The sequence below is a fragment of the Neolamprologus multifasciatus genome, chromosome 9, assembly GCF_963576455.1.
Source record: "Neolamprologus multifasciatus chromosome 9, fNeoMul1.2, whole genome shotgun sequence".
Classification (NCBI taxonomy): domain Eukaryota; kingdom Metazoa; phylum Chordata; class Actinopteri; order Cichliformes; family Cichlidae; genus Neolamprologus; species Neolamprologus multifasciatus.
Genome location: NC_140447.1, coordinates 26,214,630 through 26,229,280, shown reverse-complemented (window position 1 = coordinate 26,229,280; position 14,651 = coordinate 26,214,630). Strand labels below are relative to the sequence as shown.

General features: G+C 37.9%; 1 protein-coding gene and 1 long non-coding RNA gene across 6 annotated transcripts in view; one reads left to right on the top strand and one right to left on the bottom strand.

Moving 5' to 3' along the window:
- The window catches only part of LOC146511680 (uncharacterized), a 302,155-nt gene that overhangs the window by 68,157 nt on the left and 219,347 nt on the right, over window positions 1-14,651 (bottom strand). The gene's annotated exons all lie outside the window — the stretch shown is intronic.
- Window positions 1-14,651, top strand: part of LOC146511683 (cadherin-18) — a 198,378-nt gene that overhangs the window by 169,795 nt on the left and 13,932 nt on the right. For all 5 annotated transcript variants that reach the window (XM_085173055.1, XM_085173056.1, XM_085173057.1 and 2 more), the window contains exons 8-10: window positions 1,837-1,973; window positions 4,738-4,859; window positions 7,282-7,399. In XM_085173055.1, the coding sequence (XP_085029181.1) occupies window positions 1,837-1,973; window positions 4,738-4,859; window positions 7,282-7,399 (377 nt within the window). The remainder of the gene's footprint in view (window positions 1-1,836; window positions 1,974-4,737; window positions 4,860-7,281; window positions 7,400-14,651) is intronic.

The window sequence follows — 14,651 nt, the reverse complement described above, 5'->3', positions numbered from 1 at the left end:
TAGTTATTTTTGTATAACCAGAGGAATTCCATCAGGCGTGGTAACAATTAATTAAAATTTTGCAAAATGTCTCATTCTTGTGTTCCTCTCTGGACCGCTTCACACGTTCCTGCAGATTTTAGATTTTTCTAGCCACTTACCCTTGTGCATTTGCAATTTCACCTCAATGAACATCTAGAGACTAACCCCTTAATGTCACGATTCTAGAATAATCCCTGGTAATAAAAGCTCCAGGACTCTGACACCAGACTTGTTTCTTTTCTTGTTTTTCTTTTTTATTTGTTTTCCATGAATGAATGTAGAGGCCAAGCCTAAAGGTGGCACACAAGGTCAGGAACTGACCATGAGCATCATTATTTCTTCCAAATACCGAGTTGTGCACAGGGAATTCATCCCCTGAGGTCAGATTGTTAAAACAGGGTACAGCTGTAATGTCCTAAGGCATCTGGGAAGAGCACAACATGTGGTGTGGGCCATTGTTTACCATAGCAGAAGGCAATGAAAATACAAGAGCTTTTCGGCCTCGCCGAAACAATCTTTCCACGCCACCTGCTGTACTCACCAGATTAGGCTCCCTGCAAGTTTGTCCTCTTCCTCAATATGGCATTAAAGTTGAAGCATTGCTGTCTTGTCACATTGGGTGAGATCCAGCAAGCTGGTCAGGACAGGACTAAATAAGAATTATCTAAAAGTAGCAGCGGCACAGAGAACGGTAAAGGGATGGAAAACAAGACTACCTATTAAAAACGCAGTTTTGATTTTTGTGATTTTACTTCATATATTTTTGTTTTGTTTTAATGTCTCTTACGAGCCATTTAAATTTATGCAATTTAGGTAAGTTAAGTAAATACTTAAAGTTTTAAAATTCTTTATTATACATTAAAAGTATTTTACACACAGAATAGGAAACGAAGAACAAAATTAGTACAGAATGGCACTTTTAGAGATTTTAGGTTGTTGATAAACACGTTGCTGTGGCGTAGTGTTAATGAAATACTGAAATGTCCAGTTAGATTAGTGTTTAAGAAATTAGTGTTTATTTCTTTATGCTTTGTTTCCAAGACTTTCTTGTAATGTTTGTAATTTTTTAAAGTGATCTTGACCAATAGTTCTCTAGGCTCAAGAAATAGGAAAATACAAAAAAACAAAGGAAACAGGAAGAATAGACTGAGGTAAGGACAGAGGCTCAACAGTGACCTCCTCATACACAGGAGAGGTTCGGTCATGGTTTGGGCCTGCCTTTCAGCCTGTGATGTTGGGGGTCTATTCAGAATTGATGGAATCAATGAAAACATATACTTTCAGATTTTGATCTACCATGCAGAACCATCTGGAAGGATTTGACTGGCAATGGTGTCATTTCTCAACACAACAGTGGTTCTAAACATACATACCTGGATAGAAAAAAACGAACAAGCATGAAATATAAAGGTGGTCGTACCAAATATTTACTTCAACCTTGGTAGAACTGGGAGACTTGTAGAATTGGACAAACTCTGGGTTTTGCCTTATTCAATGTATTTCTATGTATGAATGCACAATAAATAAATTGCTGCTCTTATTCACCTTTTTACTGGCAAAATAAAAGAAGTGAGGGGTGCGTTCAGACTTTTGGCCATGTGAAGAGGGATTGTCATTTATGCTTTGAATTTCCTAGAATACAATAATATATTAGCATTTCAAAAACGTTATGACATCTCAATGTAAAGAACAGTGTGTAGATATCCTTATCCTGACAACACTGACATCTCTAACAGAGGGTTTTGCTGTGGGTTTGTACTGCACATTCCAAATGTATGCATAACATCAAATGCAATCTTGTTTTTCTTTCAATAGATACTTCTTGGACAGAAAAGAGGAAGGTATAAATTATTTCAGAGTCGACGAATACAGTGGAGTTATATATACAACACTGCCCCTGGACAGGGAAGATATGCCTTGGCACAACATCACTGTTATGGCTTCGGAGGTTGGTAGGTATCCAGGTTGCTTTCCGTATACAAAATGTTTACAAGAGTAAGTAAATGTAATGCCACTGGTACATCTGTTTACTCTTATGTGAATGTTCATGAGTGGGTAGTGGTGATACCAGCTGTATTTTGCTATGCTTCATCTTAACAAAGCTTATATGAAGTAACAACTTGCCTTTTCTTGTAGCCCTACAATTTCAGGTAGTTAATTAAAGTTTAATTTTACACTTATAGTATTTAACAAAGTGGATTTTTTTTGTTTTATAAATCCATAAAAATTAAATGTACTGTTTGTTAAAGGTAAATAAGCAAATTGGGAGATGCACTGCACATAATGAACTGAACAGTCATAAACACTTGAAAATGCTGTAATGCATTCGGTTGAAAGAGGCACTCAAGAGATTGATCAATCTTTCCACTCTTGTTTTGTTTTGCCTCAAGCTAATAAGAGACATTATAAATCAGAATCGCATTCAAATTATGGTTGAGTTCTGTGCCATGACAGCAAGATGATTCAAAAAGCAGAAATTACAAAATAGGTGTGTGTTGTAGTTCTACCCCGAGTTTGTTTTTTTCTTAAATGCTCTCCCACCAGATAACAAGACACCCTGCGGGGATCATATACTCAGACAGAGGGTAAAATTGGAGTCCAAATCAATATCACCAAAATAAAAGGTTCCAAAAGGAATGAGCACATGAATCTGCACTGAACAGCTTCCATTTATCTACTGAGCAAAAAATGTATGTAGATAATCATATTTGAAGGTGCATCAGTACAGTGTATGTTGATGGACACTTTTATTGCTGCAGATTTGTAGCAGTTATTTAATTTTCTATATTAAATGTTTGGAAAGAATACAAAAACACATTATGTACTATAATTTTGTCAATACTTGTTCTACCCAGTTCTTCGATTGAAAACTAGTTAATAAAATCATATTATGGCTCACAGGTGTACCAACTTCTAAATATATAAAATCTTATATTCCTCTTATTTTGACATGCAGACCATAAATGTGTGTTATTTGAGCTATGCTGCAAAAATGAAATGTAATTTGAATGGTAAATAAAAAGGAAAAATTATTTTTTTAATCATTATTAAGAAAACTGCTTAAAGTCAAGTAATTAAAGTTTTGTAGGTGTGCAGTCTGTGGACTGTTTATATTTTATCCACGTTTAACTCAGTGCGCCAAGAAGCCTAAATGGGATTATTAACAGCAATACAAAAATAATCAACAGATTTAAACAGTCCAATGTAAGTAATGGAATTAACAGTCTGAAGACTTGAGAAAACAACAGTGAAGGATAATATTTGCATATTGATTAGAATGTGGAGTATAATTTTTTCTTATAATTAACTAAAAAAATCTAATTAGTCTCAATTGTTTCAGTGTCCTTTCCTGCAGTGAAAATTAATTAAATCAATACATGCCCCTCCAACTCCAATTGCTATCAGGTAACTTGGATAATTTGTAATCACAATTAGGCAAATCTCTTGCCAGGCGAGTGGGATTCTGAATGCTAATGTTTCTTTTAACTTCTCTTTAGTATTCAAGGATACAGTTACATGCCAAGACACTGTCAAAAGGCAGAATGATAAATTTTTACCTCTTTGAATGAGCAAGGACACAGTGTCATCGAGACAAAGCACCAAACAGTTCACTGTGAACCATCCTGTAGAGATTTTATCCTGAAAAGGCGTGGGAATAGATGGACTGTCCAAACTGAGAAAGTGAATTAGAGGATGAACGTGTGATAAAATAACATTTTAGTGTTTGGGGGTTTAAATTGGTAGTTTACGGTGGAAATATTGTCTTGGAATACCATTGGTGCAAAGTCAAATCTTCAATAGGTGGTGAATAAAATGCTGCACAAGATATAGTAAGTACAGATGCAGGAGCATTCATTTAAATCAAAGACATGAACACCTGCGTTAACTTTGTGTATGCATACATATATATATATATATATACACACACACACACACATATATGTATATATATTTTTTTCTTTCACTGAAGGTTCTGCTGAGGAAGCATGCTATTTTTCAGCACTGTTCTGCTACACTCATAATGTAAAACATACTCGCACCTGGAAGCTACAAAACAACTCTTCTGTCAGTGACAGAGGAGCTGCAGGCTGCTGAGGTTAACTAGATTGCTCAAGGGCCCTTGCTGTGGGGCCAGAGAAAAATTACATGTGACCTGTATACTCCCAGTCATAAGAGTAGCTCAATCTGCCATTTTTAGACACTTGCATTATAACAGTACATTTAGCCCTGCTTCTTTTTTTTTTTTTTTTTTGCTTAGTACTGATGCTGGTCTGTTTAGGTCATAAAAGCCTTTTTCTTAGACAATTTTGCAGTCTTGGACCTGTAACATCCTGTAAATACTAATGTTCTTCACATTACACAGATAATAAAAAAAATGTTTCACTAAATTGAGTTTAAAAATTAACCATTGAGTATATTTTTTAATCTTGCAAACTGAATATTTTGCATGTAAGATGGGTTATGCATTATAACCAAGAACTACAACTGAAAAAAAAGCCATGCTTATATCAATTTTAATAAACAAAGTTGATTTGTGCAGCATTGCACCCGCAGTGCTTTTATAATGACAAACCGACAGACAAAACCCATAAACACTCTAACAGGAAGAGCACGCCGTGCCCTAGTTTGAAATGTTTGAATTTTTCACTTTGCTATTAAGGTTCACGCTTGGCTTTTATCTCTTTTGTCTCTTTTTCTTTTCTTTCTCTGCTTCAGACAATCCCAGCCTTCTCAGTCACGTTCCTGTAACTGTTCAGGTGCTCGACGTGAATGACAATCCACCAGAAATAGCAACAGATGAGGAAGTTATTGTCTGTGAGAGCTCAAGGCCGGGACAGGTAAGTGTCGGGGACTCCCCTAGAAAAACACAAAAACACCTATTTCCGTTTTCCTCTTCATCTCTGACTTCAAACATTAAAACATTCCTTCAAGTCAAAAACACCTCAGAAGTAAAGTGTTGAGCGCTGTCCATTAAGCACAGCCATTTCCCTGACTACATGAATTCTGCACCGAACTGTTGTTTCCCTCAGCAGTTCGGGTTGCTCACCGAGAGCTGAGCAATAAGAGACTGCGAAGGCACTGGAGAGAGCTGCTTAATCATCCCTCATTCAAAATGAGTATCTCAGCAGCAAACCATGACAGCTCTAAATCGAAGCTCATTCCAATTTGCGCTCAGTAGTCTTTGATTCATTCAAATTAAGAAGGTTTTTGAGATACAGCGCGATCAGCAGCATGGAAAATGGCTGAAAGGCTGCTTCGGCAAAGGATGATGAAGTAAAGACTAGGAAGACACAACTAAATACATTTTTAATAGTTTTGAGCTGTTGGAAGAAAAGTTTGAAGAAAAGTTCGAATGAAAGTTTGTATTAAATTTGTATTAAGGTTACATTGTTGCCCGAGGGTTCTTGGCTCAGGGGATTAACTGGTAAGTATTATAATGCACTGAATGAGACAGCAGGATACCACTATTCAGTAGACAATGCATTTAAAAACTGAGCTTCTCATTAATTTTTTAAAATATATTTGTATTTCTTTTTAATACCACAGCAATTAGATTCTTTTCTTTTTAATTTGTTGGAAGATGACTATCAAAATTTTGACACAATACCTCTTGCCAATAAAGAAGTAACATTTTATCACACCTATATTTAGTTATATATATAAGTTATATTTAGTGGTACACTGTAAATGGTTGGGAACTGGTTCTTATATAGTTCTTTTTTACTAACTGAGCACTTTTTTGCCTTTTACGGTGCATTTAAGTTTAAGCAGATTTTTTTAAAGCTTGAGGTGTCCCATGGTTAAAATAAAAAAATGAGTTACTGTTACAGCAATACTGGCCAATTGCTAAAGGAGTAAAAATGCTTGACTTTTGTATAAGTGACCTCGTGTGTTTAACACATTTATTAGACCAATAGCAAAACACAAATATTTTAGAAACATGTTGAAAATTAAAATTTACATTTAGCTACTAAGACACTTGTTTTCTGTTTGGGGCTTATAGTAATAATAATTGAAAAAGTAATAATGTTCTTTACTATTTTTTGGCTTTGTTTTTGTAAAACTGTATATTTGAAAATCCACGAATGGCAACAATATTTACATCTTAGCATTCGAAATGTAATTTAAATTAAAGAGCTTCCACATACTGGTGGATTAATCATTGCATAAACATGAAGCACAAGTTTAGTAATTAGCAGTACTTCTAATTTAGTGCAGCTGTGGCATAAACCTTACATTAGGTGGTGGTTAAGCAGTGTACATGTACAACTTTTAGAAAAGCAGGGATGATAACACTTTTCAAGATGGGCTGTTTAGTTTTATAGGTGACTATATAATACTATATATATGTATAATTTGACATTGTGACATGTAGGATTTATTTATTTATTTACACTAAACGAATTTGCTAATTAGATCAAAGATCACTGGACATGTTCAGCCCAAAAGATGCCTGCAATAAGAGCTGATTGTCACTATCTGCCAAACAATGGATTAATGGAAGACAAATTTGCACCCGCTATCAAACCATGCAGACATTTTCATGCTGACAGCAAATTGTATAGCTCCATCTTGTTCGCAAACATCCCACTGAGTTTTAAGAATGATCTTTTTAACATGTGTCTTTTTTCCCACACTGATTAAAACAACAGCAATTAGAACTTAGCTTTTGAGCCCTTAGAAGAAAGAGCTTCGCTCCACTCAGCCACTCTGTCAAGCATGACATCCACATAAGTACAAATAGACACAAAGGACAGAGGCTTGAGCAAGTACACCAGGAGAAGAAGAAAAAAATGCCCCCGATCTCACACTTTAAACTTTTTCTCGGTTATCAGGTCATTGTTTTCTCACCTCACAATCTCTCCTCGCTCGCACTGTGTCTTTTACCAATTAAGCGTAGTAATCTGACAGAAGTGGCAGTAAGGTTGCCCCGAGAGCACGTCTTTCATTGTTAGATTCCAGCTCCCCCTTGCACAAGCCGAACGCTCTCAGATGCAAGTGTGACAACTAGATAGTCTCCTTCGAGCGCCGCACGCAAGTAAAGAAAAAATAGTTACACGCGCATTTGGCTGTAGGTCAGAGGCACTCTTGACTGTGACTAATTATGATCAACAAATCACAAGACATGCTGGAGAAACTAAATCAGCTCCTTGTCCTCTGTGCAATCAGAGTTAGTGTTTCAAAGTGGTGTGGCAGATAATTAAATGTTGCAGGTGTCGTCGCTGGAACGTGATTTATCCTTTGTCTTGTGAACAACAGGTGATCCAGACTGTCACAGCAGTGGATAAGGATGACTTTGCCAACGGACAGCGGTTTTCCTTTGCTTCGCCGAGCCAGCTACCAGTTAATCCCAACTTTACCCTTAAGGACAATGAAGGTAATCAAAGTGATCAATATGTTTGTTTGCATTCCTTATGAGTTTTGCACTCTGCCTACGGAGATATCCTCATTGCTCACGCTTCGAGATCCGATAAGCTGCACTGATATTCCTGCACCTTGGAGGTGCAATAAAAATATTCTCTCTGTCAGCTGGGTATGGTAAGCATCTGAAGACTCAAATGCTGCCCGTAGTACCTACTGTGTGTCAGGTTTGCATGAAACATAAGCATCATAGAGGTTTGGCATGTTTGAGCATTGTGTTGTCAAATGGATTACCTGCTCAGGCACTCTCTTTCCACCTCCTGTGTGCATTATTTTGTTCCAGCCCAGGGCCAACAGTGGGTGTTACCATGGCAACAATTTCAGTCTTAGGGGGATACCTAGCCCTGGGTTGGTCTGCAATCACAGGGCTTTTAAAAGCTCTCAGTCTGAAGATCTCACCGTTTCCCACTGAGAAGAGGAGTTCACAGCACTCCAGAAGAATCTCTGAGCCAGAGAGGGGAAAAAAACAGAGAGGAAGGTAGTATGAGAGAGATCAAAAAAAATCAATGTGATAACCAGAGATGAGTCTGTTTAGCCCTTGGTCCAGTTACTTCCCACCACAAGAATTCCCTTGCCTACTTCAACTACATTAAAGTGCAGAGGGAAGTTTTGCTGCATTCATGTAAGTGGCACTCAAAGACATCCCTCACTCCCTGCCCACCTCCACACCTAAGGGGTACATAAATCAAACAGGGCAAAGATCGACTTTAGCACTGCTCCAAAAAACATTTCAGTGGATACACAGTATAAGTAGTTAATTTGGCGCCTGTGTTTTTTTTTTTTTTTTAGCAGTTTTACACATGACATGCATACAGAGCAGCTCTGCAGTCAGCTATTGAACCTCCAGATAGTGGTGCTTTCAGAGGAAGCCAGAAAGTTTGAGGTTGCTATAAATCCTACAACTGTTTTAGATATGTCGGTGTGTGTGTGTGTGTAACTGTCCTGGAAAAACACTTGTTAAATATAGTTCTTATTTTTGTCACTTTAAAGGGTATGAAGACATACACCTCCACTGTCACAAAAACATCTCTTGCTGATTTGCCATATGCTGTGTTGAAGTGACCATATTTAGCATTTTTGGGTTTTACCTTAGGGTGTTACATTCCTTTTTTGTGCACATTAAAAGCCTGCCAGGTAATAAAGCCCGAAGTTTTCGGCAAAGGGAGAAAGCGGTGCAGACAAACTGCCTGCAGGGCTTCATTAGGAGTATATAATTTTCTTCCTCCAAATGTTGTGAGCAAACAAGTTTTCCTGGCTTCACTCTTGGCATCTGAGTTACTGAAACAGCGCAGTGGATTAATTTTATTTTTGATGGCACTCTTCAGTGTTGGCACCTTGTGCGGTTAATGTGGTTAAAGTATACGCTGAAATTTTATGCCCATACCTAAACAAAATTGAAAGAAGGTGATCTAGAACTACAACAGTACTATATAGGTTCTGCTTTGGGCCATGTTGCTTCTCTCTACAGAGTTTTATGACATGTGGTTGTTTAGTAGTCTTGTGTTTGGGCCAGTTCCTGTTTGGAACAAAGGATTAAACTTAGCTCTTGGAGTTGTACTAAACATGCACCGATTACAAAATGTTCTTGGCTGATTTCAAATATACTCTTAGTGTGACTTGCCTATACCAATTTCGCTGATTTCAGTTTTATTTCTAAGAAACAGTAACTGACAGCATATATGAACAAAACTCAACTTCTTTTCTGTGGAAACTTTTTCATAACAAATACATTATTAAAATTAACAATTTCCCCCAAACTCCAGTAACTTACAGGATCTTCTCTCACTCTCACAACTGACAAAATATTGTTATCCTACTGAAAAGCAACATAAATAAGGATCTGAAAATGAATTGCTGTACACCTGCCTTTACCTCATGTATTTTACCTTACCAATCAAAAGCAGGTGCATCAGATTTATACAACAAAACTAATGTTAGATTCTGTCACACATTATTTTCCAATATGTTTATAACTTCAGTGCTTCAAAGCTAAGTTCTTCTCTTGACTCTGGAATTTTTATTCATGGCAGCTTTCATCTTTTACAGTCCGCTGCTGGCTTGTGGCTGATTCTGAGCTCTCGATAGCTTTAGTGTTAGCCACTTTTCCTTTGTTAGCTTGATTAAACTGTCCATGTTAAGTGTCTCAGTAGGTTACAAATGTTTTTCGACTGGTTTATTTGTGCAAACTTTGTTTCTTCGTTCACTTTCGTGCTAACAGCGTAGCATGGAGCTGTGAGTGTTTGTGCGACTGTCACAGTGCACATTTTCCATGTATTGGATCGCTTGTATGAAAGGGTGACCAGCCAGTCACTAATCCTGAGCTTTAAACACTGGAAATCAGTTGATTCTGGTCAACTGATGTTCCTGAGATGCACCTGGGAGACAGAGGAGAAAGGACACTTGCCAAAGGAGCTATTATTAATTTAAATTTCTTTGTGGAAGTGTTTTTGTCTTGAGTGCATTACCTGGAATATGCCAAACACAGTGGGAGGGTGTCTCTTTAAACAACTCATTATTATTAATATTGTTATTGTTAACATTATTTATTAATGCAAAGCTAAGAAAAGGGACAACATTAAGCTGTCACAGTGAGACAGTAATTCTTTGCTTTACTCTTTGCTTTTCTTTGTTTGTTTTTTTATTGTGACGGGGGTATTTTATGGAACTTTAGAAATAAAATGATGCTCTTCACAGCAGAGAGTATCAAAGTGTAAATGCATAGTGAGGTGAAAGGGGCAGTCAACATTTTCTTTGGTGCCTGCTTCACTGTAAAAGTTTAATCCAGTGATTTACAGACCTTTGGTCCTGGCAGCTTTTCTGTGTAGGGATAAAAGCTCCTGATAGGGTATAACAGGGTAAATTGGTTTCACGTTACAGATAAGAGTGATTCAAAGCCCTTCTTGGATCTGAGTCTTTTGAAAGATCTGCTTGTATTAGGGAAACCAGGGCATCCTCCTGGAGCCAGGTGTTAGAGGCTAATGCTTCATGGGTAATGCATGCCTGTGACTATAAGATAGGCGAGGACTGCATCATTCAAGTTTTTAAAGCTTTTGAAAATCTACACGTCCAGTCCACATACTCATCATTTGAAAATATTTCTCACTCTTGCAAAATGATTCTTTCAAAAGTTCTTAGATTTATTATAACAGAACCGTCTGCAATAAAATATTCCCAAAGCATTAAATAAAAGGAGCTCTTCATTCTTGAAGGATCGATGGCAAGAGTTAGGGTTTTTTTCATGCTGTTTGAGTAATAGTGCTTTTCATTTTCGATTTCGTTGAGATTTGAGTGCATACCATCTCAGAGGCTCTTGGTTTTTGACATAGTAGATCTTTTATATAATCCCATAAAGGATCACCCAATTATGTGTTATGGCATGGAAAGAGTTTTTTAGAGATACATTATACCAAAAGGAAGAAAATCACATTACACGTTATACAATAATCATACTTTGTAACTTTCAAACCTCCTAGTATTTCCCCATTATGCTAGCATAGAAGTACTAATGACTATCTTAACTCAAGATGTGCAGTTGTCCAGATGAAGGGTTGACACCTCCGAGTTCTCTCGGAAGCACATGTGCTTCTATTCCCACATAGCATTGAGCTTACCATTTGGCACTTTCTGATCTTTTAATTCGCTTGCCTACTCATTTATACTACAATTCCTTGTCCACTTAGAATGATTCATATCACCTTTTCTTCTAAAGTCGTCTCTCATCTGCATAAATCGCTCTCTGAAATGTTAAGCTGCTGGACTCAGAATTCAGGTTTCAGTTCGCTCAAATATCAGAGCCTACATGTGCCGCACTCAGAAAATGGTGTAAAAAACATATGCGTAGCTTTTTGCTTGCACTTTGTGTTAGGAGGTATCTGCCTGCTCACGATATACGAGTGAGAGTGAGAGCGAGGCACAGTGAGCCATACTGTTGACTCCACTGTCTGATAATTAAAGTAAGCTCTTCACACTCAAAGCAGCTTCTTTCATTTCTGTTGTAGCAGACCAACAGTTGGTAGCAGCTCTCTGCCAAGGCCTAATACCCCCCTCTGTTGTTGTGCAACTGATGAAAATCCCTCTCAGTCACTCACACGGCTAACTCTCTCATGACCTCCTTTCCGTCTCAGTTACCATTTGCACAATGGATCGCCATAAAACGTGAATTACGGTGGCTTTGTGCCCAGATTTTTGTGTGAGAAAAACAGGTTCAGCTGGACTCACTGATATATTTTTAACCAATTAACCAATTACATCTGCAATAGAATCCACCCTTTCATTCCTATTTAGTATTCGCTTTAAAAGAAGATGACAGCTAAAGTTCTGTGTGTGTTTTGGGTTTTTTTTCCCATCGAGCTATTTCTTTACTTCACCATATCACATCTAATATCATGTTACTGCTAATGCGCTTCCTGCGGAGATGTGCAACAGCACTGGCTCTGTTTCACGAAATCACATCAGCAAAGAGGTTGAGTGAGGATTTTTAGCTAAAAAGGAAAACACAGATTTAGTCTTAAAATTAGATCAGTGCCTTCTGCTTGCAGTGGAGCTGAAGCCAGGACACCTGAAATACTGAGTTGTCGTGCAGGCGTGTTGATGCAGCTGAAGTGGTGGATGCACTACAATAACTGCAGGTCAAACTCCTACAGCGTATTAGGCACCATTAAAGCTGAAAAGCAAGGGGATGCTTCTGCTCAGCTGCTCTGGGAAAGCACTTTGTGACAAACCTGTTCTGTTAAAAGCCCTTTAAATACAGTCAACTTGACTATGCCTACATTACAATGACTGAAAATTGAATGCCTCTTTGATCTTGTTGTCTGTCACATTGTGCTGGCATTTTCTTCTAAAAAGGCAATTAAACTAAGGCTATCATCTCTGAATAAGCCACATACGTAAATAGATCAATCGATTTCTGAAGGCATCTTCTTCCACTGCAAATACAGAAGGCGTTGTAATATTTCAGTTAATCAGCCGCTCTGAAAGTAACGCTGTCACGCCACAGCAGTATGGGACGTTTAATTAGCTTTTATGTCATTCACACTTCACTCGCAATTGGTGTTACGCTGCTAGATTCCCAAGCACCTATTATCTGCTGAAACAGCATTGTTTGTGTAGAGCTGTCATGTGCTGCTTTGTCAAAACCTATAGCGAACAACTAAACGCTGTCACAAACTCACACTGAAAGATTTGATTCGTTTTCCTTTTATTCATTCGAAGTTCAATTGGTTTTCTAAATGATCAGTCGTAACATTTTCTTGTGTCTGTGAGTTGTTTTTTTTTTTTTTCATCTATATTTTCTTAACTCTCCTAACTACTTCCATTCTTTTATTTTGAAGGCTAATCCCTCAGGTTTTTAATTCCTCATGTTCTCCTCTTCCCAACCTCACCAGTGTCTGTTTAAGGTTATCTGTGTCTTATCGCTCTTCTCCCCAGTGTGTAGTTTGTCTGTGTGTCTTTCCAACTGTAGGTCTTTGTCAAGCACTTGTGCAGCCTTTGTGTGTTTCCTGAGTTAGTCTTTTTCCCCTGTTGGAAATTTGCTTTTTCCTTGTGGATTCCCCCCCCCCCCCCCCCCCCCCCCGCAACCCTGCTGCAGGCTCTTTTGTTGTTTCACAATGTTGAGATTAGAGTTCCTTTTAGTCATACCTCTTGCCAGTCAGTCTAGCTTTTTTGTTTGCAACTGGGTCCATTTTTTTAACTTAACACAAAATCATGGGGGCAAAAACTCACGTGCATAAGCTTATGTTATCATGCAAGGCCACAGCAGTCACGTTTTATAATTGAGCAAATGTGATGCAGTAGCAAAGAGGTACACAACGGCATCCTGCAAAAGTAAAAAGATGAACCCATAATTAACTAAACATGCAAAACAGTCCCATTAATCTTTGTTCAATATAAGGAGGAGTCATGTGAAACAATGGAAAGAAGTGTTGATTGTGCAGGAAATGTCTTGTATTTTCTCAAGAAAGATATATTAGGGCACAGTCACATAAGCCAAGACACAAGTCGATGTTCCCCGTAGTAAGTTCCTCTGGCTGTGACCAGTGTCACTGGATGACAAAGAGGGCAGTGCAGCAAATCCTCCTTGCGATTACTTGGAATTCCTCTGCAAAATTCCCATGGTCGCCCATAGTTTGGAAGATGCCAACCTGTCTGAAAACACTTGCTTTTTATTCTCCAAACTACAGTGAAACTTCATAAAGTGCAATACAAAGTGGATACAGAACAATCACCTCCAAAATAAATGTTGGTAGCTACCTACAACTTTTACTTTTACTTTGAAAGCAAGCCTTGTCCATTTTCACTGGACTTCACTGTCACTCAGCGAGTAGTCTGCGAGTGCTTGCAGACAAGCCAGTGTCATCCTTGCGAACCACGGGTTACTTTGGCAACCTGCTACCAATCAAAAAGAGGCTTTTAGTGCACCATTGTATACCTCTTATCAATCAATGTCATTTCCACTCATCAATCAGTCATACAAAGCACATTTTTCCTTTACAACACTTTTCCCTGACTTAGTCTCCAGACCTGTGTGAATGGGACTTTGAAATCAATTTCACAACGACTGATAGAAACCTTGCACTTAGTTGTCAAACAAGCATTTTCCCCTTACAACCAGTGGCTATCAGAAGGTCACAAAGATGTCTCTAGGAGCGTGTGATTGAAACCTAACCTGACCTATATATTTAGTCTGATTAGTCTCATTGTACAGTTTCAACCCAGTAACCTTTAGCAGTATTTGGTTGTTAAACTGCTTGCCAGCAGACATTAACCTGGTTAGCTTGAGCTACATGAAAATCCTCATCAGTTATAGTATTTTCATATAGTACGCCAGAGCATATAAGCCCTCCCACAATATCAAATCTTTGGGAGCATTATAGTTTCACAGTGAATTATAACCTTAATTGAATTGGCAGAAAACTGTGTTTCTACATTATTCACTCAATTTCAAGTGACCTTATTTTCTCTGATAAAACCTTATTTGGAAAAAAGAAAAAGCACCTATTTTGTTTAAATAGGTCGTAAGACATTGTGCTGATGTGCTACCATACCACATTAAAAAAGTTATTTTTTCTGCCTTTCTTTGGAAACTAGCCAGTGTCATCCATCTGTGATAAATGATACAGTCTCAGCATCCAAAGTAAAAGAAGTTTCAGCAGCATTGAGTGATTTATAAGGTGACACAGGGATTGGTGCCTTGTGCCAAGATTGTCAGA